General features: G+C 40.8%; 1 protein-coding gene across 8 annotated transcripts in view; it reads left to right on the forward strand.

Annotated features, from left to right (window-relative positions):
- Positions 1-26,439, forward strand: part of DOCK8 (dedicator of cytokinesis 8) — a 233,762-nt gene that overhangs the window by 167,446 nt on the left and 39,877 nt on the right. For all 8 annotated transcript variants that reach the window (XM_010860673.1, XM_010860679.1, XM_010860674.1 and 5 more), the window contains 8 exons: positions 1,407-1,502; positions 6,797-6,946; positions 8,780-8,893; positions 13,006-13,161; positions 14,978-15,117; positions 20,535-20,704; positions 24,142-24,284; positions 26,005-26,187. In XM_010860673.1, coding sequence (XP_010858975.1) covers positions 1,407-1,502; positions 6,797-6,946; positions 8,780-8,893; positions 13,006-13,161; positions 14,978-15,117; positions 20,535-20,704; positions 24,142-24,284; positions 26,005-26,187 — 1,152 coding nt within the window. The remainder of the gene's footprint in view (positions 1-1,406; positions 1,503-6,796; positions 6,947-8,779; positions 8,894-13,005; positions 13,162-14,977; positions 15,118-20,534; positions 20,705-24,141; positions 24,285-26,004; positions 26,188-26,439) is intronic.

Genomic DNA, 26,439 nt, shown 5'->3' on the forward strand with positions numbered 1-26,439 from the left:
GAAAAAAAAACCAAAAACATGTAGTTGCACATCAAAAGATGTTCACAAAAACTAGACATCTTGAGTTAATGATTTTAGTGTTTTTCTATATATGGGAAGCTACAAGAGTCTGGGCTCATTGAAATTATTCCTTAGATATGCACCTTTACTATCTAGAGTCAGTATCCTGTCTTTCTCCATCCTGACTTCCCCTCCGGGTGCACTGTCTGCTCCTTCATAGTGACTGATGGCTTGATGGCCTGGAAACATTTGTGGCTTAGTGAAATGACAGGCAAACTGACATGGGTTGGTTGCCTCACCTTTATTGTTAACCTTGTTTGACATCAAAGCTGTTGTCAAGAGTATTAACAAGTATCCAGATAAACTAGGGAATAGGGAAGATGCAAAAGGTGTAAAAAATCACTGCTACATTTGCAGTCAGATGAGCAGTCTCATGACTTGGTGAGAAGTGTAGACATAAAGTGGAGCATCAGACCCTGGGACACAGAAGTTTAGAAACAGAGAGTTCAAGCTGCTACCTCTATACCTTTTAACACAGATGATCTACTAAGAAGACGTCCCTTGTAGCTCTGCCTGCAGTGCAGGAGACCCAGGTTCAATTCCTGGGCCAGGAAGATCCCCTGGAGAAGGAAATGGCAACCCACTGCAGTGTTCTTGCCTGGAGAATCTCATGGACAGAAGAGCCTGGTGGGCTACAGTCCATGGGGTCACGAGAGTCGGACATGACTTAGTGACTTCACCACCACTACTCATAAACTGAACTCATTTCATTTCCCACAAAGCCATAGATGGATTATAAAAACAAAAATTGTTCTCTCTGGAAGGAGTGGAGTTACCATCTTGACAGTGTTTCTCTAATCGAGGTTCCCAGCACATAACCTCAGGCCCTATTCCAGACCTGCTGAATCTGAAACTCTGGAGGTGGGCTCAGCAATCTGTTTCTTAGCAAGCCCTCCAGGGGATTCTGATGCACATTCAAGTCTGAGAACCACTGCTACCAATCGAGTTTATATATGAGAAAACTCGGGGTTAGGAGAGGAATGCTTTACACATGGTCACGCAGAGGGTTTACAGTGGAACCTGGGAGAAAGATGACAGACAGCCCCAGTTCCAACTGCTGCCCATGAATGCTTCCCCCATAGAAGCTTCGTTTCCCTGATGAGGCCATTCCTTCTAGTCTAGCTCTCCAGTACAGTACCACCACCAGCCTTCTGCCTGCTTAAAATGCCCTCCAGTCTCAGATTATTTCAGCATTGACTTTACTATCCACAGTGGTCTAAGACATCTGGGACAAATGCATCAATACTAACAGACTATTACAATTGGGAAAAAGGAAAGTTGGCAAATAAAACACCTAATACAGACTGTCATTACATACATATAATGTTTTTGTGTTTGTTGTCCAGCATTTCCATGAGGAGCTTGCCCTACAGATGGTGGTCAGCACTGGAATGGTGAAAGAAACAGTCTTCAAGTACTCCTGGTTCTTCTTTGAGCTTCTGGTGAGATTCTTGCACGTGTATATCTGTGCTCAACAGGGCACGAACAGCACATTTAGACAGACAGTGAGGTTCCCTGTAGTAGGAACTGACATCTTCTCTACTGAATTGCTCCTGCAGAAAACCTGGGCTCATTCTTTCAGTGTTAACTCTCCCTTACCCCTTCATCCACCTTCCACCAAACTTTACTGATTCTGCCTTGAAAATGTGCCTGCACCTGCCACATCTCCCCATCTTTACCACTCCCCGTCTGCTCAAGCTGCCATCGTGCCTGCAAGCACATCCTCTTTGCCCACATACACTCATTTTTGCCCTCTGCCCATCCAGTCTGTATAGGGCAACTCAGTGTTACCAGATAATGACACTTTCCTCTTTAAAACGTTTCAGTTTCAGAGTACCGGAAATAAAGTGCACATTTTTCTCATGGCCTAAAAAGCCCTTGGATGATTCTGCTTCCCTTCATCTCTAACCTTGTCTTAAGACCACTCCCCCCTCATTCAGCCACATTGTTTCCAGTTAGGTCCTTTGAAGATGCTGAGGCTTTTTCAGTCTCAGAGCCTTTTTAAGATGCTCTCCCCACTCCCTACCTTTCACTTCCCTCATCTCCTGCACACGTACACACTGTGGAGGCGGGGGGTCGGGGAGCGGGTCTTCTCTTTAGGTCTCAGCTTTAATGTCTAAGAGGCCTTTGCAGACTTCCTCATAGCTTAATATGTCTGCCACTCTATTCCTCTCTTTTTAAACACCCTCTTTATTTCCTTCTTAGTGCTTATCACAATCTGTTTTTCTCTCTTGCCTATTGGATTGCTAGGATTTGGGTCTATCTTCTTCATTATTCTATCTTTAGATGCAGAACATGGCTTGACATCATACAGGCACCGACTAATACTCATTGAGGGGAGAAATGAAACTTGTAGATACGTTTACCTGCAACTTCCATCTGTTCTTTAGCAGAAAATCAAATGGTATAACATACTTTTTAATTTAAAAATGAAAAGAATAATAGTAATACCTATTTTATACTGGAAGTGAAAGGATTTTACCATAAAGCCACAAGAATAAGCATTTTGTCAATGTTTATAAATAGAGATGCATTGTGAAATTAGCTTAAATGAAAAAGTATGAAAACACAGACACTAACTACACAAAAATACACACACAGACAATCCAGAGGATAAAGTGGATTGAAATTTAGTAATAGCGTTAGCTTCACATTGACTGGATGTTTTTCCTCTGTGACACTGTTTTTAAGTGGATAATTTTTTTTAAGAGAAAGATGGTAGGATTTTCACCTGAGCTCTAGTTTATCTGTGTAAGTTCAAGCCCAGGTGAAAGAGGACAATACTGAACATAGAGAACAAGACATGTTCTCTATGAACATGGAACAGGACATAGAGAACAAAAAGGTCAAAAGAAACAAAGCATACATTGTTGAGAAAATGGGAAGTAATGTGCAGTAGAGTTGAAAAGAAGTCAGGCCCCTGCAGCAGAAGCACATCAAGGGTTCAGACCCGCTAGAGCAGCAGTCCCCAGCCTTTTTGGCACCTGGGACCAGTTCTGTGGAAGACAGTTTTTCCATGGACCAGAGGTGAGGGCAGGTGGTTTCAGGATGCATTACACTTACTGTGCACGTTATTTCTCCTATTATTACATGAGCTCCACCTCAGATCATCAGGCATTAGGTCCCAGAGGTTGGGGATCCCTGCCCTGCCTTAGAGTTCCACCAATTTCCCACCCCTCACTGGAAAAAAGGATTGCTAGCGATGTCTTTTCAGAGCACAATGCCAGATGCCTGCAGCAGAATCACCTGTGGGTGCTTAATGAGAATCACGCAGATCTGGACCCCTCCCTAGAATACTGACTGCGATGAGGAACAGGGAGCTGATGGTGCAAGTGCCTTCCAAGCGGGGAGTCTACCCAAGTGCCTTCCAAGCACGCTGAAGATCCACTAATCCACACTGCCTCTGCCCTGTGAGGCCTGAACAGAGCTAAGGGTCTTTATGTGCAACTAGCACCAGGAATTTGCATTCTAAAAGCCAAGCTGATTCAGGTGGATGGCTGCAGCTCACAAGTCTTGGAGCAGCAGCATTAGCAGTGAGACACAAGCTTTGTGCTTTGGCAGGAAAAGACTGGCCATAAACCCTTGAGGGAAGAAAAGAATCAAAACCACCACTACCATGCCCAGTACATCCTGCTTCGTTGTACCCATCCCACCCACCATCAAGTTTCTCCATAAAGATTTACTCTGCTCATAATCCATCTATAGATAATTCATACAAATAATCTTCAACTGAGTTGATCTTCCATACTGCAAATTTTGAAAGACATGAAGCAAAAGCTCATTTTGATATTATAGAATCTCCCTGATGGCTCAGATGGTAAAGAATCTGTGTGCAATGCAGGAGACCCAGGTTGAATCCCTGGGAGAAGGGAAGATCCCCTGGAGAAGGGAGTGGCTACCACTCCAGTATTCTTGCCTGAGAATTCCATGGACAGAGGAACCTGGCAGGCTGTAGTCCATGGGGTCACAAAGAGTCAGAAACAACTGAACGACCAACAGATTTTTCATTTAGAAGAGAGTCCCAAAGGAAAGCAGTATCTCGATTCAAAGATGTTTCATGTTGGGAATTCCCTGGCAGTCTAGTGGTCAGGACTCTGAGCTTTCACTGTTGTGGCCCTGGGTTCAGTGCCTAGTTGGGGAATTAAGATCCTGCAAGCTTCATGGTGAAGCCAAAAAAAAGCAGAAGCCCAAGTTCAAGGAGTCCTGAATGATGTAGTCTGTAGAGATCAGCTTCCTAGGGCTCAGAGGTAGACAGAGAAGGGCAAGAAAAGGAGCTAGGGTGGAGGCAGATGGAAAAGTTGCAGCCCCAGCCAGACTTTGCAAGGAAACTGATCTTGGATTCAGACTGGGTGCCCAGTCCTCCACACGTTGCTTATTGCAGTTGCCTTACAGATGCATGAAAAGGTGTTTCAACACCAAAACAGCTGTTTTCCCAAGAAGCCTGAAGAGAAAGGAACTACAACCTCCTTGGGTTTAGCCAACTACCTAGGCGATTTAACACTCTTTAGTTATATTAATGCCCACGTGCTAATGAACAACCACTTTGGCATCAGAGCTGTTGAAAACAATCCTTGGGCAGATTTCACAGTTGCTAATGAATAAATCCCCATGCTTCCAGAAACTGCTGAGCCAGACTTTGGGGACACAGAGGTAAATGGTGACTGCTTTACCCCAAAGTCTACACCAAGGGTTTCTTAGTATCCCTGCTTTGAATGGGTCACAGAGGCCCATATGGAGGAAAATATCTTCCTGCCTTAACCCACACCACAAATAATGACCACGAATCCACTACTATTTCTAATGTGTGTTTCTCTCTGGAGATGCAAATGACACAGTAGTTGGCAAGTAGCTGACAGGAAGTATGGTATTGTGAGGATTATCTATTTGGTTGTAGAATGGCCAAACTCAGCAGGCAGGAGCCAAACACAACAGTGAGTGCTAAAAACCCAGTACTGGGGTGGGTTAGGCAGTGGGGAATCAGGAGCAGGTGGCCCCCAACAAAGGGGCTTGTCTTCCTCGGTCCTTAGTCAGGATCATAGTGAGAGAGGTACTTTGTGGGACAAAAATTAGGTCCAGTTCCTACGTCTCATTCAGGTCCTCCACTGAGGATTTGTAACTTTGTGGGGTACAGACACGTCCCTGTGTCCTGAGCCAAAAAGGACTCTACTGTGAGAAGAAACTGGGGTTCTTACCCTGGGCTTTAGGATTTTAGATTTTTAGGTCTTCCCCAAGCTGGCTATGGCATTGTCTTAAAACATATTTACCTATCTATCTGCTTTTGCTTCATAGTTTACCTTTTTTTTTGTTTTTTTGATTGTTTGTTTCTTTTTTTTTAATCTCTGTTTATCTCAGTACTAAAGAAAATTGCCAGCTCTGGCTTCTTAGAAACAGAAATCTGCTATTAGAGCTCTTAGAAAGGTGAAAGTATTAATCATTCAGTCATGTCCGACTCTTTGCAGCCGCATAGACTGTAGCCCACCAGGCTCCTCTGTCCATGGAATTCTCTAGACGAGAATACTGGAGTGGGTTAGCCATTCCCTTCTCCAAGAGATCTTCCCAACCCAAGGTTCACACCCAGGTATCCTGCACTGCAGGCAGATTCTTTATCATCTGAGCCACCAGGGAAGCCCAGTGCTCTGAGAAGTGAAAGTCATTTTCCCACACACTGTCTTTGTCCCCTCTCCTTCCAGTCCTGACCTAGGGGGTCACCTTGAGGCAAGTGTGGACAGTTTAACATTCCGGGGCCATTTGTTTTTGCAGTGTCTCTCAGACTATCATGGACACATTTATAGAAGGGGCAGACACCCAACCATTCCATCTCCCAGCCTTTCCCATCCAGCTGTTTCTAATAGCTCTGAGAGTTTCCAACAAGGACAGGATACAACCTCAGACTCTATCAAACGGACCGTATTGACCCAGGAATCTCCTGGCCCAGGAAGAAGTCCAAAAAAATAAGCATGATGTTGATTTAAAATTGTGGTAGGCATTGAGCTGGTGTTGTCCTAGTCATAATGCAGGCTATCACTGATTGATATATAGGTTTTTATTTAAACTACATATACATTAAATATGTATTTTAAATATATAATTGTATAAATATTTGCATATGTATATTTAGCAAGCTAGTTTTATAAAACTCACAACGTAATTTCTCCTAGAGACAGTGTTCCAAATAGTGGTTAAGTTTCCAGCCTGCATACTATAGAATTGTTTTTGGAAAAACTTTTCTCCCGTTCTACTTGAAGCTGACATAAGAAGGACATTTCTGTCTTCTTCTCACTATAGTTTCAGAGACAGAAATGACTTCAGTTTACATCAGAAACAGTGTCATAAACAGTTTCTTTTCCTGTGAAGTTGTGTGCCGTGGTAGGACGGTGCTGCAGTGGTCCTGGCGGGGCGGGGCGCAGTCCAGGTCCTTCCCAGTTGAGAGAAGGGGAGTCTTGTGACACTGCAGCTGAAGAATTAAGCTCCCTGGCTTTGTCAGCATCAAGAAGGGAGCCCCCTAACTTGGGGTCAGGAAGAGGGCACCCTTCCCACCTCCTGCTGCCATGGTAACCATCAGGGTGTCAGGAGCAATTTTCAGACCAGAGCCTGCATGGGCAACCAACCACCAGCACAGATAAAGTGTTAGAAAGTCCATTGTTAATGAGCTTTTCTTCCAGGCTTTCCCCTTTTTACATAGTGTACAAGCAGGTCACCAGTTTCCATGTTGACATTTCCCTCATCTTCTCTGTAGGTGAAAAGCATGGCCCAGTATGTACATAACATGGACAAGCGGGACAATTTTCGGAGGACTCGTTTTTCTGACCGTTTCAAAGATGACATAACTACTATTGTTAATGTGGTCACCTCGGAGATTGCAGCCCTTTTAGTAAAACCTCAGAAGGTAACTGTGTCATTTTACTCTTCACTGTCTGAAATTTTTTACCCTCAGCATATATTATTTTCATAATCAAAGAAAAATAAACAGTAATTAAAATGTAACTAACTGTACATGACAACTAAATTCACTTTGTTATACTGGAAAGCACCTTGTGGTGGGGCTGGAGCATTGCTATAGAAAATTACAATGTGGGGAATTCCCTAGTGGTCCAGTGGTTAGGACTCTTGGCTTTCACTGTCAAGGGCCCGGGTTCAATCCCTGGTTGGGGAACTAAGATCCCACAAACCGAATGGAGCTTGTACAAAATGAAATTATAATGTGGAATTAAAGCAGTTTAAATTATTGTATCAACACACTATGAGAGGGAATATTTTTGTTCTTAGCAAATATACCCTGAAGTTTTATGATATTTGTAACCTACTCTCAAATGGTTCAGGAAAAAAAAAAACATGAACATGAAGAGAGAATGATAAAGCAAATATAGCAAAATACCCAGCACTGATGAGTCTAATTAGAGGAGTTCTTTTGACTATTCTTGCTCCTTTTCTGTAAATTTGAAATTATTTCAAAGTAGAAAGTAAAAAAAAAAAAGTAAAATGAAATAAAACAAAATTCTAAAATTTGAAGCCAAATTAGAAACTCTATAAAATTTGAAGCAGCAGTGATCATTATTAATACCTTTATCATTATGAAGAATTTGTTTGCTGCTCTGTACTGAGGAGAAGAAACTTCCACTTGGTCATTTCTTATGGCAGACTTTATGAGATTGGCAATGGTGTCTCATTTTGGCAGGTATGAAAAATGAGGCACAGTGAGGTTGATAAATTTTCCAAAAGTCAACACAGCTAGCAGCAAAGTCAAGACTGAAGACTCCAAGCCCAGCATATTCAGACAGATACTTAAGTAGTGGTCCAGGTGGAGGATGCTAAGAGCATGAGGGCTTGCCACTCCATGGTAGCTGTGGAAACTTCTTTACCAAGTCTCCACCCATGCCAGTGGCTGGTCAGCGTGGCCTGAATTTGCAAACTGCTCATCATAACAAGAGGAAAACATTTCAAATCATATTTTCAATAGTTCAGAGCAAATTGATTTATCATTCTGAGAATAGAGGGCATAAACATGAAAAAGTGAATCCCTGATTGCTCTGAAGTGCTGTAAAATCCCTCATAAATATGAGCACTGAGAAGTAGTAAAAACTAAACCCTGGCCTCAATTCATGCAAGAGTTCACTCTACTGTGTATGACTCTGCCCTCTCTTAGGCTAGGAATGCTGTCTAATTGGAGAAAAAAATTCCTTAAGTAAAAACCGATTTTTTTAATCTTGATTACATTTTCTGCAACAATCCTTTCAAATTAAGAATCTGTCTCATTCAAGATAGTAAATACATTTCAAATTACTTTTGCTAAAACAGTCATTAGCAGAATCAAATTATAGTAAAGCAATATAAAGAAATTTAAGAAAATATGAGAAACCAGAGTGTAGGAAAATGTTCATAATATAATGGTTGAATGAATAAATTCAGGACCCTATTGTATACAGAGAATAAACTCAATTATATACAGATAAATATGCACATAGGAAAAAACACCTAGAAGCAAATATACCTAAATACTAACAGTAGGTAAGGAATTACTTCATTCAACACTCACGACATCAATTAGTTTCTAAAGTATATCGCTATAGTTTTGCAGGGTTACCTGCTTTGCTCAGTATCTTCCAGAGGGACACTGGCTGAAAAGATATGACCTGCCTCTCCCAAATTCCGCCCCCCTCCAGGGCCCCAAGGTTTACTAGCAAATGATGGGGGTGTTTGTATCAATATGCTTGTTTTTAAGGAAACTGAACAGGCCGAAAAGATCAACATTAGCCTGGCTTTCTTCTTGTATGACCTCCTCTCACTCATGGATCGTGGCTTTGTGTTTAACCTCATCAAACATTATTGCAACCAGGTGAGTGTTCCCTCAGACCTAGCCCTGTTGCTCCTGGTTCCTTCCTATCTGACGTGACGCTTATTGCCATGGCGTGCTCCCTCGTTCATTGCCAAGTTAGACAGTTTGACTCCTGTACATTCTGGGTTTTGTGGTACATTCTTCAAGTCATTTGTTTTGTGCCTTGAACTTTGGTAGACAAACTAGTTTGTGCAGATTCCTGGAGCATTTACCAAACCAGCACAGAAGGGCCAACAAGGTCCATGGGCATTGAGACTTATTAGTGATACAAACTGCTTTCTTCAGTTTAGCATTTAACAGAATTACATGACTGTGGGATTCAGTTTTTGACCAGGTATATAATTGAAAGTATGAGGTCTCTTTTCACACATTAGGGTAATTAATTAAATTGCAGTTGTGAAATTCTAACATTAAAGAACTCTAGTAAAATCAGTCAAAGAGACTGAATTTCACTGAGCAAAAAGCAAATATTGTCATCTGGTATACCTGCAGGGTATTAGTTTTAACACCCTTCCCAGAACCCCCAAGGATATCAACATTTGTGGATGCTCAAATCCCTTCAATAAAATAGTGTAGAATTTGCACATAATTTACACACATCTTCCCATATACTTTAAGTCATCTATGGATTGCTTATAATATCAAACATAATGTAAATGTGGTGTAACTAGTTGCCTGTGCAAAATCAAGTTTTGCTTTTTTGGAATGTTCTGGAATTTTTTTTCCAAATAGTTTCAGTCCTCAGTTGGTTGTCTCACAGATGCAGAAACTGTGGATATAGAGGGTTGACTGTATTTTGTAATTAAAGAGCGTATCAGTGCTGTCTCCCCAGATTTTTCAAATGGAATCCTACTTTTGTTCACTCTTCTCTCAAACTATCCCAATAATAGAAATATAAGTAGCAGTTACTGTTGCTGCTCCTTTTCTTTCGTATTCCTGTGTTTTAGGACCACCATTACTGTCACTGCCACCAGCATCACCACCCACCACCTTCACCATCAGCACCACTGTCACTACCCTTAGTTTCTTCCTATGGACAAAGCTCTGTGTTCACATTACAGAAATCATCTCTCTTGATTCTTGCAAGGTGTTATTGTCAACATTTTGCATATGATAAAGCTGAAGTTTAGAGGAGTTAATATTGCAACTTTTCCAGGGAAGAAAGAGCCATGGCTGCTTTACTCAAGGTACAATGAGTTAATCATTCTGTTCCACCAGAACTAATAACTCTCTTAGTTATTAGTAGTTAATCCCTTAGTAGTTAATCCCTTAGTGACCATAAATAAGTCATTCAACTTCTTTGAGTCTCATTTCCTCATTTGCAAAATAAAAGGATCTCCCCTCCCTTGCTAAAAAGACCATGACTGTTCTAAAGAGACTCCTAATAAGGAAGATGGCTTACAAAGAATCCTAAGGAAATATCAGAAGTACCAGAGCAGGAACATCTTGTATAGCCTGACCTCCTGCCCCTGCTTGGATCTTCTGGCCCTGTCGTACCAGAATGGTGGGAGGAGGTGGTGGAGGAAGGTGCCATTTCCCTTTGCCGTCACTCTTAGGTGTTTAGGATGGCAGATCATTGGATGAATTGCAAACACGAGTTAATCTGTTTTTCAAAACTTGATGTTGAATATATGGAAAGAAAGGACTGGAATACCACTGTAAGCCCAGGGTTCGCCTCTGGTATAAAAAAATGTATCCATGACACTTGTTAAACTGTAAAGCAGACTCTATTCAGGACCATTGTGATAGGTATAAGGACCACTGCATTGGATATTTCAGTAGGGGAAAGAGATTGCATTCAACTCTGAATACAGAAGGAAAAATGCCAATTTATAGCCAAGGAACAGGGTAAGAGTAGTAAGTGGATGAAAAACTACTAAGAGAAAAATCAGGGGTAAAGGGAGAATTCTGGTCAAACTAACCTAACAGGATTCTTGCTGAAGGCATGTTAGGGTGATCAGAACCACCTGGGGAACATGAGGGGTGAGGAATTTGGTCAGATCTCAAGGATGAGAAATTACAGCTGAACTGACTTAGAAAGATGGTTGTGAAAATTGGGCCACCGAGGCAACAGCTTTGGGCCCTGACCTTTGCAAAGGATGTTTGCACACAGGATGCACCTTGCCTGTGTGCATGCTAAGTCACCTCAGTCCTGTCTGACTCTTTGTGGCCCCATGGCTTTACACGGCCCTAGAGGGACTGTAGCCCTCTAGGCTCCTCTGTCCATCAGATTCTTCAGGCAAGAATGCTGGAGTGGGTTGCCACGCCTTCCTCCAGGGGATCTTCCCGACCCAGGGATCAAAAGTGTCTTACATCTCCTGCATTGACAGGTGGGATCTTTACTATTAGTGCCATCTGGGAAGCCCAAACTGCTCTTTACTCTTTCTTAAACATTGCTAAAATTATTTTTGAAATTTTTGTCTTCATTGAAGTTTCAAGGGACTTATGAAAGATGCCCACAACGTGGCCTTCTTTCAAATGCAGGTATCTTGTGCTTTCAAGTTCTGATAGCAGGCTTGACCCAACAACTCTTGAGTGGCCATTGAGTGAAGGGCATAAAACTGAGTTTTAATTAGTATAATTTGCTGATGTCCCTGTTCAAAATCAGCCAGTAATACACATTGATAAGAGTATGGGTTCTGGTAAAGGTTCATACACAGAAGTCATATATTCTATTTTTTCTATAGTACATAGTGCATTCATTTTTTTTCCAATAAATGTCTACTAACTACAGATTCTATAGGTAAAATGCCATAACACAATGTTTTTTTCCTAAAATGGTTTAAAATATGTGCTCATTTAAATTATATAGTTTATAAAACTGCTCTTAAAGTGCATGAAGAGGAAGCATGGCCATTTGTAAGGGTGAAATGCTTGGCATCCTGTGCTGGGCCAGCAGAGTCCTTGTGGTGATATCCTGAGGTTGAAGCTCCATCCCTGGTGGCTCAGACAGTAAAGAATCCGCCTGCAATGTAGGAGACCTGGGTTTGATCCCTGGGTCGGGAACATCCCCTGGAGAAGGAAATGGCAACCCACTCCAGTATTCTTGCCTGGAGAATCCCCGTGGACAGAGGCGCCGGGTGGGCTACAGTCCATGGAGCCACATAGAGTCAGACACAGCTAAGCACGCACAGCACAGAATGTCCCTCAAGCCCTTCTTTGCTTACTTTGTCACTGCCCGTAGCGTCTCAGTCCTTCAGATGTCAGCCTGCCTGAGGGAAGCAAGGGGTCTCTTCCAGACTGTCATGTTTGCCAGCTTTTCATTGCTTTTTTCACAGTTGGTTTGTTTGAAAAGATTTTTCCTGAAAATTCTCCCAGCTTTCTTTCTCCTTCACTTCCCCTTCTCCCACGTTGGGGCAAACTCCTTGGCTTTTACGCGGGGACCACATACTTTCGTAAGTAATTTGATTCTTTCATCTAGGGACTGGTTTGAAAGCTTACCAGTGCGGCCTTTAATTAGAAACCACAGAGAGCACTTGTGGCATGCAAGTCATCCAGGCCCATTTCATTAGTTTTGTGTGGCCGCATGTGGGGTCAACTCCTTTCCTTTAGTTTCTCAGACATGGTAGGATTTTTGTGAAATTTTATTGTGTTACAGCGAAGACATACCTCCAGATTATTTTAGGCATGAGCTTGCCATCCATCATATTAGAGATTTAATGAGGGTTGGGTTGAGGCAAGCATTCTCATTATGGCCAGCTGTTAGACTGGAATCCTAAAAAGAACAGTAAAGTGGCTCAGTGGTAAAGAATCCACCTGCAATGCAGGAGACACAAGTTTGGTCCCTGGGTCAGGAAGATCCATTGAAGTAGGAAGTGGCAACCCACTCCAGTATTCTTGCTTGGGAAATTCCATGATCAGAGGAGACTGGAGGGCTACAGTCTATGGGGTTGCTAAAGAGTCAGACATGACTTAGTGACTAAACAATGACAATGGATGAAAACTTACTGGACCTTCCCATAATGCAGAGCTTGCCATCTGTTGCCCTGTCCCACTCATTTTTATTCCACTGATTTCTGTAATCTGGGGAGAAAAGATAATTTTGTGTCTGTCAACCTCAACTCCATTCACCATAGAATAAAACCTCTTTTCCCTCCTCATTTTCTTACCAGCTGTCCGCCAAGCTCAACAACCTTCCAACGCTCATTTCCATGAGGCTGGAGTTCCTGAGAATTCTCTGCAGCCATGAGCATTACCTCAATCTGAACCTCTTCTTTATGAATTCGGAAACTGCTCCAGCATCTCCCTGTCCCTCCATATCTTCCCAGGTAATCAGCTAACTGGAAAGTGTTTAAGCTATTTTGTTGAATTAGCTTGGCTTAGTCATTTATTCCTATACAGATTGGTCTTCTTAATTAGAAGAAAAATTGAGTTATTCAAACCAATTGATACACATTGTATGTGTTAATCCAGATACACATACGTGTGCTACCCAAAATTATTTCATCTAACTAATCATTTACAAGCTATGTGATTGTTTTCTGTCTGGGTTCAAGGGTCCCTGCTGAGGCCAGAAGAGCACAAAATCTATATGCACTATGAAAAATGTCTAATTCATAGAAAAATCAGAGATCTTTTGCTGACAGTCTTTACTTTAGCTTGACAGTCTCCTTTGCTCACTTCCCTTTTCCTAAACCTTAGCACCATAAAATTTATGAAATTACAGTTAGTTTCCTTTATATTGATTCCCAAATGATCTAGTAGTAGTTTTTAACATGGATACTGTATTGTATCTTTGAATGATCCTAGAACTTTCTGCTGATTCTGATATAGAATGAAATTAAGTACAAAATGATTCCACCTTGAATCATATTCTCGAAAATGTAGCTCTTGAAACACTAAAAATATCTCCTTGTGAAATAATCAAGTGGTCTGTTTTATAGAGTATATTTCTAAAAATTCTTTTTCTTAATCAGCACAGAAGAGTAACACTTGTATTAATATTTAGAAATGAGGCTTTGACAGCATGGCCAGTCTCTTTTTGTAGATCAGTATTATGCAGGTTAGGTTTGGTGGGCCCCACATTTCACAGGATGTTAGGAGGTATTATACAAATATAGAATTCTGAAGACAAATCCAAAAGGTTTCTTTGCAATAGGCCATTCAAGAGTCTCTAACTTGTTTATATAAATTACAATGCCCCTGGGGTGGCAAAGGAAGGAGGAGGAGGAGGTGAATGATAAGCAGTACTTCCCAAAATGACTGGACTCTGGAAATCTTTTTTTTTTCCTCCATCAGTTTGGGGGACTGGTGTTCTGTAGAAAAACTTTATAAAGTACTGCTGTTTAATAGTCATATTCCATATATAGGGAACAAATCAGTAGCTCAGAATAGCAGGCAAGATTTCTTCTTTTTAGGTTTTCCTTCAGATGCATTGTCTTTGATCCTAGCACAAAGGAGGAGGCTTATCTTAATAATTCTTTTAAAAATCTTAGCTATTCATGCCAGATGACATTCAGATTCAGATGTGCACCACATGACCATCTTCCTGTGAACTGGGGAAGAGCTGACTTACAAGCAGCTGTTCCACACCTGCCAGCTCTGCCCCTCGTCCTCCCCCATATTCACCTTCTGACCACCTCCCAGCATCACCAAACTGGAAAGGCTGGCTAGAGACATTTGTAGCCTCTTAGTGACATATGAAGTACGCCCTAAGATAAGAACACAGGTATTGGCCAGGACTGGTAAATGTGACACTTCCCTGCCTGATGCTGCTTCTGGTTTCCAGGCCAGCAAAATTCAGGCAATGTAGGTAAATCATATTCAGAAGTGTAAACAGGAACCTTAAATAAAGGTGGCAGTCTGTTATAGAGGAATCACCAGCTCAGAGCCATAACATGGGGTAGAATCCCCATTTCCCTATCCAGATGTGACCCTAGGATTTTAGTCTTCTTCGCTAGTTGAGCAGAGTGGACACTCTAAGTCCCAGTTTCTTCATCTGACACGTAGGGATGTGAGCAGTAACTGCTTCACTGCGTTGTGCCTACAGAGCCTGGCTGGTAGCATATGCTTGATGCATCCTAACCATCGTGGTGTTAATTCCAGTTCTTGTTACTTAGAAAACTGCCCCTTACATTTCTATAGAACTCCAGCTCCTGCTCCAGTTTCCAGGACCAGAAGATTGCTAGCATGTTCGACCTGACACCGGAGTACCGCCAGCAGCACTTCCTCACCGGGCTTCTCTTCACCGAGCTGGCTGCTGCCCTGGATGCTGAAGGGGAAGGGTATGTCTCAAACATTTATAGTGGAACAGAAAAAAAAAAAAGGATGCTCCTTACCAAATTTTTGCACTCTGACTTATCTTCCTTGGTGAAAAACTCCACCATTCACCAGTTCCAAGGAATAGAAGCAGCCACGTTTTTAGAAAGTGGTGCCAATAGGAACATGGAAAGGCATGAGGGATGGAGAGTAACCATAAAATAGCTCTTTTCAACCGCTTATTCATTATGAGGAAGTTGCCAATTCTACCAAGGCCTCCAGTGGCTCAGACTGTAAAGAATCTGCCTGCAGTGTAGGAGGCCCAGTTCGATCCTTGGGTCAGTAAGATCCCCTGGAGAAGGAAATGGCAACCCACTCCAGTATTCTTGCCTGGAGAATCCCATGGACAGAGGAGCCTGGCGGGCTACAGTCCATGGGGTCCCAAAGAATTGGACATAACTGAGCAGCACAACTAAGCGACTAACACTTTCACTTTACCAATTCTACTAGGGTTCACCGGGATGCTTGGCTAGTGAGCTGCTTAGAAACAAAGCTGTTTTTAAGGTGTACCTTGGGTGACCTGTATGCACAGAGGCAGCAGCCAGATGCCACTTGGCACACTGCTGACAGGGGCTTAAATCCAAGGAGTGTTAGGATTGGAAAATAATCTAGATTCAGCCCTTTTAGTGTTCAGGTTAGGCCCATGGAATTGAAGGAACTTGCCCAAAGTTACACAGCAGACTCAAGTCTAGAGACCGTGGTCTCCAGAGTCCTTCCCTAGGGCCCAGCCTCTTGTACCACATTAGCTCTCTGCCTGAAAACCTACTCCTACAATGCCTACCTTCTTCCTCCCTCTGTTCAAGAAGTTTCTGAAATAGAATGTGCTGATTAATGGCAGCATTGCTGTATGTTATAGATTGTTGTCTAATTCAAGATTCTAAAGTTTTCTCAAAGTATTTATAATTTTGTGACAAAAATAGGACATCTCTGTATGAAACAATTACAAGAGCACAAGTTTATGTAACTTCAGTAACAAATGTGTCCCAAATGCTTTGTCCATACTGATAATGCTTAAGGGATGGTAGGTCTCTACCTCCCAGCAGGTCATGGTGGGAAGTCTGATGTTCTCAGCTCTGAATTCTGCCCCCTTCCAGAAATTCAGTCACCAAGAATATCCTTAGCTTCGTTTTCCAAGGCTTCAGTTTCATCAAACTCCTCCCAATTTTCTCAGTGGAATTTTCTACCCTATAGCTAACATGAATTTCCACAGCAACACGAAGTGCCTTGACACATAAGCTGAGAATGTGCTGAGAAGGAGGCTTGTGCAGAAAGAAAATTGCCTTCACACACACACATGCACGCATACTTTATCGTGATTGTCCTTTGATAGCAGAGATTTCCATGATTTCTGAAAGCATGATACACTTTAGTATCTACATGAGTGGTAGTCTCTGTTTTCCATTTCTCTTCTAGTGAAACGTCTAAGCAACCAGGCTTTGCGTCTGTTTTGATTCCTCATAAGATTGTTGCTATTATTTTACTAGTAAGAGAGTAGAGCATGTTCAGAGATCATCATGTAATTATGTTTAATCAGATAGGTCTATTTTCTCAAACACATACACACACACACACACACACACACGGTACCTTTTCTACCCCCCAAAGGGTAACTAATTAAGAGCGTCACTCCTTTGGCAAAACAATAATTCCTGATTGTTGGGTTGTCAGTTATTCTCCTGGAGAGTCATTAAAAATACCATCATGGGCTTTATATATGAGCAGAAGTCTCAGAAACAATTTATTTTCTGACAATACATCCTTTTGATCAGTTCTTCCTTTGGCTGCCAAAGCAATTAATAGTCTCACCAACACCCACCCATCTGAGGCACAGGGCCAGTGGTACACATCTCAACAGCTGAACTCCTGAAAGGAGCCATAGCTCTAGATTCTAAGGGATCGCTGTGGAACCCTTCTTACCTGAGGGTGTCCACAACATCCATACATCACTAAATCCATAGTGATTTTCAAGCATGTGTAAATTATCTAGCATTTTTGTGCTGTGCTACCAAATGTTTAAAGAAGAATTAATTCCAATCCTTCACGTTTTTCCAAAAAATAGAAGAAAGGACACCTCCAACTCATTCTATGAAGCCAGCATTACCTTGATGGCAAAGCAGATAAAGATATCACAAGAAAACTGCAGACCAATATGAATATAGATGTAAATATCCTCAATAAAATATTGGCAGACTGAACTAAACAACATATATTAAAAGGTTATACACCAAGGCTGCTGCTAAGTCGCTTCAGTTGTGTCCAACTCTGTGCAACCCCATAGACAGCAGCCCACCAGGCTTTCCCGTCCCTGGGATTCCCCAGGCACGAACACTGGAGTCGGTTGCCATTTCCTTCTCCAATGCATGAAAGTAAAAAGTGAAAGTGAAGTCGCTCAGTCGTGTCCGACCCTCAGCGACCCCAAGGACTGCAGCCTTCCAGGGATTTTCCAGGCAAGAGTATTGGAGTGGGGTGCCATTGTACACCAAGGCTAAGTAGGATTTATTCTAGGAATGCAAGATTGGTTTAGCATCTGAAGGTCAATTGATATAATAAAGGACGAAAACCCCACTCAGTCATTACAATAGAAGAATAAAAAGCATCTGACAAAATCTAGTACCTCTGGAAAACACTCCACAAACTCTGTAGGAATATGTGAGAATTTCCTCAACCTGATAAAGGCATCTATGAAAAACCCACAGCTAATATCATACTTACTGGTGAAAGATCGAATACTTTCCTTACGAGGTCAGGAGCAAAACAAAAATGTCCACTCTTTCTTCTTCTGTTCAGCATTTTACTGGAAGTTCTACCCATGGCATCCATGTTGGAAAGGAAGAAGTAAAGCTGTCTCTGTTCACAGGTGACATGATTTGTTTATAGAAAATCCTAAAGTTCCCACTAAAAAAGCCATTAAAGGTAATAAATGAGTTCAGCAAGATTGCAAGATACAAGATCAATATACAAAAATTAATTGTATTTCTATACTCCTTCCATGAGCAATATAAAAATTTTAAAAATATTCCACTTAAAGTAGCATCAAAAGAATAAAATTCTTAGGAATAAATTTAACAGAAGAAATTTAAGACTTGTTCACTGAAAACTGCAAAACACCTTAGAAAGAAATAGATCTAAATAAATGGAGGGACATGACATATTCATGGATCATAAAATTTAATATTATTAAGATGGCAATAGTCTCCAAGTTGATGTACAAATTCAGTACAATTCCTCTCAACATTCCAGCTGGCCCTTACAGAAATTGACAAGCTGATACTAAAATGCATTTGAAAATTCAAGGGACTCCAATATAACCAAAACAGTCTTGAAAAAAAAGAACAAAACTGGAGAACTCACACATCCCACTTCAAAACTTGATACAAAGCAAAATTAATCAAGACTATGTGGTTCTGATCTAAAGATAGATGTATAAATTAATGAAATTAAATTGAGTCTAGAAATGAATCCTTACATTTATAGTCAAATGATTTTTCAATGAGAGTACAAAACAATCAGTGGTGAAAGAGTAGTGTTTTCAAGAGACGGCACTGGGAAAACTGGATGTCCACATTCAAAAGAAGGAAAGTGGACCCCTATCTCACACCATATACAAGAGTTAAAGTATATCAAAGACCTAAATGTAAGTGTTAAAACCATAAAACTCTTAGATGAAATCGTAAGGGTAATCTTCAAGAAATTTGATTAGGCAATGGTTTCTTAAATCTAACATCAAAAATAAACCCAGCAAAAGAGAAAAAGAGGTAAGTTAGACTCCATTAAAATTAAAACTTCTGTCCTTTAGAGGACATCATTAATAAAGGAAAAGGACAGCAAGCAGAATAGGAGAAAATATTTGCAAATCATTGATCTAATAAGGGATTTATATCTAAAATATATTTTTTATGTCTTACAGCTCAATAATAAAAGAACAAATAACTCAATTTTTTAAAGAGCAAAGGATCAGAACAGACATTTTTCCAATGAAAATATGACCAATAAGCCCATGAAAAAGTTTTCAACGTAATTATCCATCAGGGAAATGTTTATCAAAACCAGTTAAATACTCCTCTGTCTTTGTTCCTTTGGGCTGCTCTAACAAAAATAGATTAGGTGGCTTATAAAGCACAGAAATTTATTTTTCACAGTTCTGGAGACTGAGAAGTTCAAAGTCAAGGAGCTGACAGATTTAGTGTCTGGTGAGGACTCACTCCCTAGTTCACAGATGGGCATCTTCTTGCTGTGTTCCCCTGTGGCAGAAAGGGTTAAGTGAGCTCTCTGCAGTCTTTTTTATAAAGGCACTAATTCCATTCATGAGGGCGCTGATGTCATGACCTAAAGCACCCCCTAAAGGCCCCACCTCCAAACACTATCACATAAGGGATTAGGTTTCAACATAAGAATTTGAGGGGAGCAGATCATAGTCAGCTCTTAGCACCTGGCTATAATACAGAAGACAGATAATAACAAATGTTGGCAAAGAGAAGATTGAACTGCTGGTGGGAATGTAAAATGATGTAGTTCCTCTAAAGATTAAATACAGAGTTGCCATATGATCCAATAATTCTGCCCTGTGGTAGATGTCTAAGAGAAATAAAAAACCTATACCTACATAAAAACTTATACAAATATTCACAGCAGTGTTCATAATTCATCATAGCCAAAAAGTAGAAACAACCCGAATGTCCATCAGTTGATGAATTACATAAATAAAATGTAGCCAGCTGGTAAAGAATCTGCCTGCAATGCAGAAGTCCCCGGTTCAATTCCTAGGTCAGGAAGATCCACTGGAGAAGAGACAGGCTACCTACTCTAGTATTCTTAGGCTTCCCTGGTGACTCAGATGATAAAGAATATGCCTGCAATGCAGGATACCTGGGTTTGATCCCTGAGTTGGGAAGATCCCCTGGAGCCAGGAATGGCTACTCACTCCAGTATTCTGGTCTGGAGAATTCCATGGACTGTATAGTCCATGGGGTCACAAAGAGTTGGACATGATTGAGTGACTTTCACTTTAGCTAAATAAAATGTGATTGGAATATTATTTATTTAGCTAAATGTAAATGTTAAAACCATAAAACTCTTAGATGAAATCATAAGGGTAATCTTATTATTTATAAGATTTATAAACACATTATTTATTTAGCTAAATAAAATGTGATGGAATATTATTCAATGATAAAAAGGGGTGAAGTACTGATTCTACAACATGGTGAACTTTAAACATTGTGCTAACAGCAGAGCCAGGACTAGACCACAAGCAGCTTGTCTCTGGATTCTGTACACCTCAACCCTACTTTGCTTGGTTTTCATATCATCACCTCCTTGTTTAGGAGCATTCTGGTCAACCTTGCTTCACTATGGCCTTTGGCTTTTTGTGTTGTGCCAACAGGATCATCAAAGTACAAAGGAAAGCTGTCAGTGCCATCCACAGCCTGCTGAGTTCTCACGACCTGGACCCGCGTTGTGTTAAACCAGAGGTGAAGGTCAAAGTTGCTGCCCTCTACCTGCCTTTGGTTGGTATCATTTTGGATGCTTTGCCACAGCTCTATGACTTTACAGGTAATGATGCCTTCTGTTTCCTTCTTTGGATTGATGGGGGTTCCTGCCAGATTCACCACTAAAATGAGGTTTCCATTGCTGGCTCCAGGGCTGATATGCTAGTGTGAGCCCTTCCCACTACCACTGCTTTCCAAACCTTTTCAGACATAGGCCCTGGTAAGTGTATTTTTTAAGCCACATGTATATGTGTTTTTTTTTTAATTGTTTGCTCATTCATTCATTCATTGGTCTGTTGGTACGTAAACACTAAAGACCGTACACCACAAAGGATGAGAAAATAACAGAATTACTCCTTTTAGTGATCTGTGGTCTGACGTCTTGAAATACAGTGTTTCTTCTCTTTTATTTTATGAGCACTTAAGGAAAGAAGCAGACTCAAATGAGTCTAAACATTTGTACCATGCCAAAAAATATATATATCATGTTGTCTGACACTATTAGGAAATGCTGTTATGGCAGAGGAATTTTGCCTTTAGCACTAAAAAGCTCATTAAGGTTGGAATTCAGTATCTCCCACTTGGCCACCAGAGGAAAGCATCAATTGTTAAAAGGCACCTCCTGAGTTTATTTGCATGTTACAGTGTGGATTAGGGAATGTAGACAAACAAAACCACCCTCACTCAAAAACAGCATCTTATCTGAGACCTGAGAAAGACAAATCCCATCTGCCTGTCCTTCCCCTAACACACACACACACACACACACACACACACACTGCTGACTGCTTCAGGGTGCTTTTTGCTTTTTCCTCAGCGAAGGGAGGTGCTATTCTTCTAACTGACGCGTGGTTAAGTATAGAATCCTTGTAAGGAATCATGCTTGGAACCTTAAAACTATCATGGTTTCCTGCTTCCTCCAAAAGCAAAATGTCCTGTGTGACAATCATTTCTAAACTCCTTGTGATGACAATCATTTAGCTCATAAAATGAGGGGGAAAATGGGCAAGGAAGTTACGGAAGCTATCTTAGCCCACCAGATGAGCTGGCTGCTCGGTAAGATGCACAGAGCTTCCTGTAGCAGTGCCTGAGTAAAGGGCAAACGGAGAAGATAGTTGTCTTCGGAATTTAAAGGTGCGATTCAGAGTATGGCTTTGCAGATCCCTTGTAGAATTTTGCACGGACATTTCAAGAAAGTTTCATTTGAGGATCTGTTATTTGTTTGTTCCCAAAGCAAGGGAATCACGTTAACACACATTATCCAAAGTTTCATTGTTGATTAAAATTTTCCAAATCAGCCACTTTGGATCATAACTTTTTAGCACTTGTTTGTTTGTGGTTTTTTTTTGTTCCCAGTACATATGAAAGTTATGCTTTCTCTGTATTGTGGTCTATTAAGCAAACAGTAGCATTATATCTTTTTAACTACAAACCTTATTTTTTTGTTTTTTTTTTTCAAAATTAGTTATTTAATTGAAGGAAAATTGCTTCACAATATTGTGCTGGCCTCTGCCATACAGCAGCATGAATCAGCCATAGGTATACGTATGTCCCCTCCCTTTTAACCTCCCTCCCACCTCCTGCCCCTTCCCACCCTTCTAGAGCACTTGGTCTTTTAAATCTCAATGATTTCTTTATGTATGCACTGAACTTTATAGTCGTGATGTAGCTAACAAGTGGGAAAACAGTGTAAATATTCTATTATTAAAGATAATATAGTATATTTATTAGATATGAAATCTTTTGATTAATAAACTAAGAGTATAGTATTTTTTAAAAAATACGACAGAATTCAAATTCCAGACCATTTATACTGTATGTGACCTTTGGAAATTTCCTCAACCATTTAATGCCTTCCCTTCCTTTCCTCAGCTGTAAAAATGTGATAGCAATGTCTATATCTTAGGGTTTTGATAAAGAAGAAATGAGAGAACTTCTATGAAAGCATCTTGGCAGCAAATATTTCTATCCTTCTCTCCTCTCTTTTTCTTGTAACCATGAGCCTATGCACATTTAGGAAAAATGAGAATGTATCCTCAAAGTAATCCTGATAATGTTATCAGGTCTTGAATAATTGCCACATGTTCTTCATTTCACTCTGTGCTTAAAAATTCTATTGACTTAAGAACAATAGTGAATTATTTTTTAAAAATTGAGTTCTTTTTTTACAAGTTTGGCAGGTGAAAATCTGTTCACATGGCTATTTTTCTGAAAAATTGAAGGTCAAGAAACTATAATGTTGACAGGTCTATAAAATTATGAGTTTTTAATGGATCAGTCATACATGTTTTAACACATTTTCCTCAGAACTACTTAAACAAATACTTTCTATGTGTAATTTATCATGGTCATAAAAATAAACGTTTTAAATTGTGGGTCCCTATTTTGTTTGCATACATCTATACCTATATATAAATATATTACATGAGTATAATAAATTAACATTTATTTCAGACATTCAAAATCTAATAAATGATTGCTGAATTCGTAATAATGGCTTACTACTCTATAAGATAATTATTTAATTCTGTAACTTTGTATTCCTTTCTATTTGGCCATTATTTGAAATATATAAATGAAGTAAAAATACCATATTATAGAAAAGTATTATGTAAGCTTTGAAATTTTTTGTTTTCACAGTTTGAAAACTTAATTTCTAGCCTAATCTTGTGGGGGACATTTTGTCTCTTTTATTAGACTGCCTGCTTTTCACTATAGATGGTAACAGATAAATAGTGCTAAATGTCAGGTTTAAAATTACTATGCTGAAATCCCTCTACTAAGCATATTCCCAGAGAAAACTATTTCAAAAAGATACATGCACCCTAATGTTCATAGCAGCACTATTTACAACAGCCAGACATGGAAGCAACCTAGATGTCCATCAGTAGATGAATGGATAAAGAAGATGTAGTACATATATAAATGGAATATTACTTGGCCATAAAAAGGAATGAAATTGAGTCATTTGTGGAGATGTGGGTGAGCCTAGAGACTGTCATACAAAGTGAATTAAGTCAGAAAGAGAAAAACAAATATTGTATGTTAACACATATATGTGGAATCTAGAAAAAATGGTATAATTGATCCTGTTTGCAAGGCAGAAATAGAGACACAGACATAGGGAACAGATGTATGAGTACCAAGTGAGAAAAGGAGGGGGGAACTTTTTCCTGTCTCCATAGTTTTGCCTTTCCAGATGGACTTCTTTCACTTAGTAATATGCATTTAAGTTTCCTCCATGATTTTTCATGGCTTAATAGCTCATTTCTTTTTAGCACTGAATAATATTTTATTGTCTGAATATGCCACAGTTTTTTATCCATTCACCTATTGAAGGACATCTAGGTTACTTCCAAGTTGTAGCAATTATGAATAAAGCTGCTGTAAGCATCTGTGTGCAGATTTTTGTGTGGACATCAGTTTTCAACTCCTTTGGGTAAATACTAGGAAGCATGATTGCTGGATCATGTAGTAAGGTCAATAATATTTTGATTGCAGCTGCAGAAGCTCGAGGTGGAAAAAATCGTGCCAATGGCTCAGATGAAGAACAAGAAGGGACCAGTGCAATTAATCAGAATGTGGCATTGGCTATAGCTGGAAATTTTAATTTGAAGACAAGTGGAACAATGTTGTCTTCCCTGGTATGTTGGTCCACATTTCTCCTGTTTATTTTTTGTTTTGAGTCTTTTCCCATCTATTAATGGATGTGTTCCTAAATTCACCTGCCAGAACCCAGGATAGAGCAGGCAATGAGATTTCTGCCTTATTGCTCAATGCTGGAAGAAATTGTGTGAGGCTAGTAGTTGAGAAGGAAAATGACAAAGGGGAGGTAACACAGAGCCAGACAGGATTCTGACAACAGCAAGAGCCTCACAGAACAAATTCAGGCAATTTCAATAGTGTTAAGTTCAAGGTTTGGAAAACCAAGAAAGATGAACTTGGAAAATCTGAAATATTGTAAAGGAGATCAAACCAAGGATCCCTCAGGTGGGAGGCTTGCACTCTGTGGAATCTACCTCTGTTCCTTGCTGAGCTCTGACAATCCCTTTGCCAAGACAGAGCTGCATTCTCTTGCTTAATTTAAGTTTGCATTTCAGTGTAACATTCATATCTGCAAAGAACTCAACCCAGTTCTTTCCTGGGAAGACAGCCTCTCAACCTATAATTCTGCTTTGCTGAGTGACTGCCTTCTCTTCCCTTTAGCACTCCCCAATTCCACCCCACCCCACCCCCCCACCACCCTCTAACACACACCCATAAGAGTTGAAGGCCAGGAGGGGAAAAAGAAAAGACATGGATAGTTGACATTACTCATCCTACAGCTGAACAAATATGATGTACTTTCTGACCTCCTCTACCTTTCTAATATCTGTCTTACCAAAATTGGCTGCTTCAGGTGGTATGTGCCTTTTACATTCTTGTTTGGATGAGTGACAGAGAGTGTGCTCAGCGCTCTAAAATGAACACTGTGGCCAAAGCATGAGAGCAAATAGCCTGAGCCCCCACACCCTGTCCCCAGGAAAACATAAATTGTGGTTGAAGCTCTGTTCTAAAGGACTCCACTGAATTATGTATTTGATTCATTTGCTGAGCAGTTCATGACCCTTATACTTTGGACTCTGACAAAGAAGCTAAATCTTGAATAGTTAGGGTATTTTGGGAACCAAGCCAGGGTAGTTATCTGCTATAAATTCAACCCTGCAGTTTCCGGTGTGAAGGAGATATACTTGATTTTAGCAGCTTGGAAGCCCTTGTGGATTACTGAGATTGGGTGGGGGGAGGGCATGGTCAAGGTCCAGGGCAGACCACCAGACCACACTGCTCCTGAAACAGACTGCTGCTGCTGCATCACTTCAGTCATGTCCGACTCTGTGAGACCCCATAGACGGCAGCCCACCAGCCTCCCCCGTCCCTGGGATTTTCCAGGCAAGAACACTGGAGTGGGTTGCCATTTCCTTCTCCACTGCATGAAAGTGAAAAGTGAAAGTGAAGTTGCTCAGTCGTGTCGGACTCTTAGTGACCGCATAGACTGCAGCCTACCAGGCTCCTCCGTCCATGGGATTTTCCAGGCAAGAGTACTGGAGTGGGGTGCCATTGCCTTCTCCAGCTCCTGAACAGAGGGTGTCCACAATTATGTGGCTGAAAGCCTGGTTAGAATACTGCCCCGGACCAGCCCCTTTTCCCAGCAGCCCAGCTCAAAGAATACAGCTTCCACTGCCAGGAGAAGGCAGAGTTCCCCTAAACAGACCCCAGCCCAGGAAGAAGTACAGACACTGTGTATTAACAAATCAGCATTCCTTTCGTTATGTCTGCTGCTCAACCTCTTCCCTTGCATCCATCTCCCAATCTGCCTCCTTCCAGCCCTACAAGCAGTACAACATGCTGAATGCTGACACGACCCGAAACCTCATGATCTGCTTCCTGTGGATCATGAAAAATGCTGACCAGACCCTCCTTAGGAAGTGGATCGCCGACCTGCCATCAATGCAGCTAAACAGGATTTTAGATCTCCTTTTCATCTGTGTCTCATGTTTTGAATACAAGGTATCTCTCAAGTTCTGTCTTGTCACTGTTCCCCCTCTGTTTGGGCAATGGCAGCATCCTTAATTTTGTCTTATTTCTGTATTAAAGTCTATAACCTATTTGCATATCTGTATCCTATCTAGATATGATAATTCCACCGGGAAAGGATCTCTGTCTTCTTCAGAGAGAATGTCATTCCCATTGACAGAATTTCAGCCAGAGGATCCCCCAGAACAGGGTGTCTTTGTAGCATATGTCCAAACTGGCTGATGT

Source organism: Bison bison, unplaced genomic scaffold, assembly GCF_000754665.1.
Source record: "Bison bison bison isolate TAMUID 2011002044 unplaced genomic scaffold, Bison_UMD1.0 scf7180017864469, whole genome shotgun sequence".
NCBI classification, from domain to species: domain Eukaryota; kingdom Metazoa; phylum Chordata; class Mammalia; order Artiodactyla; family Bovidae; genus Bison; species Bison bison.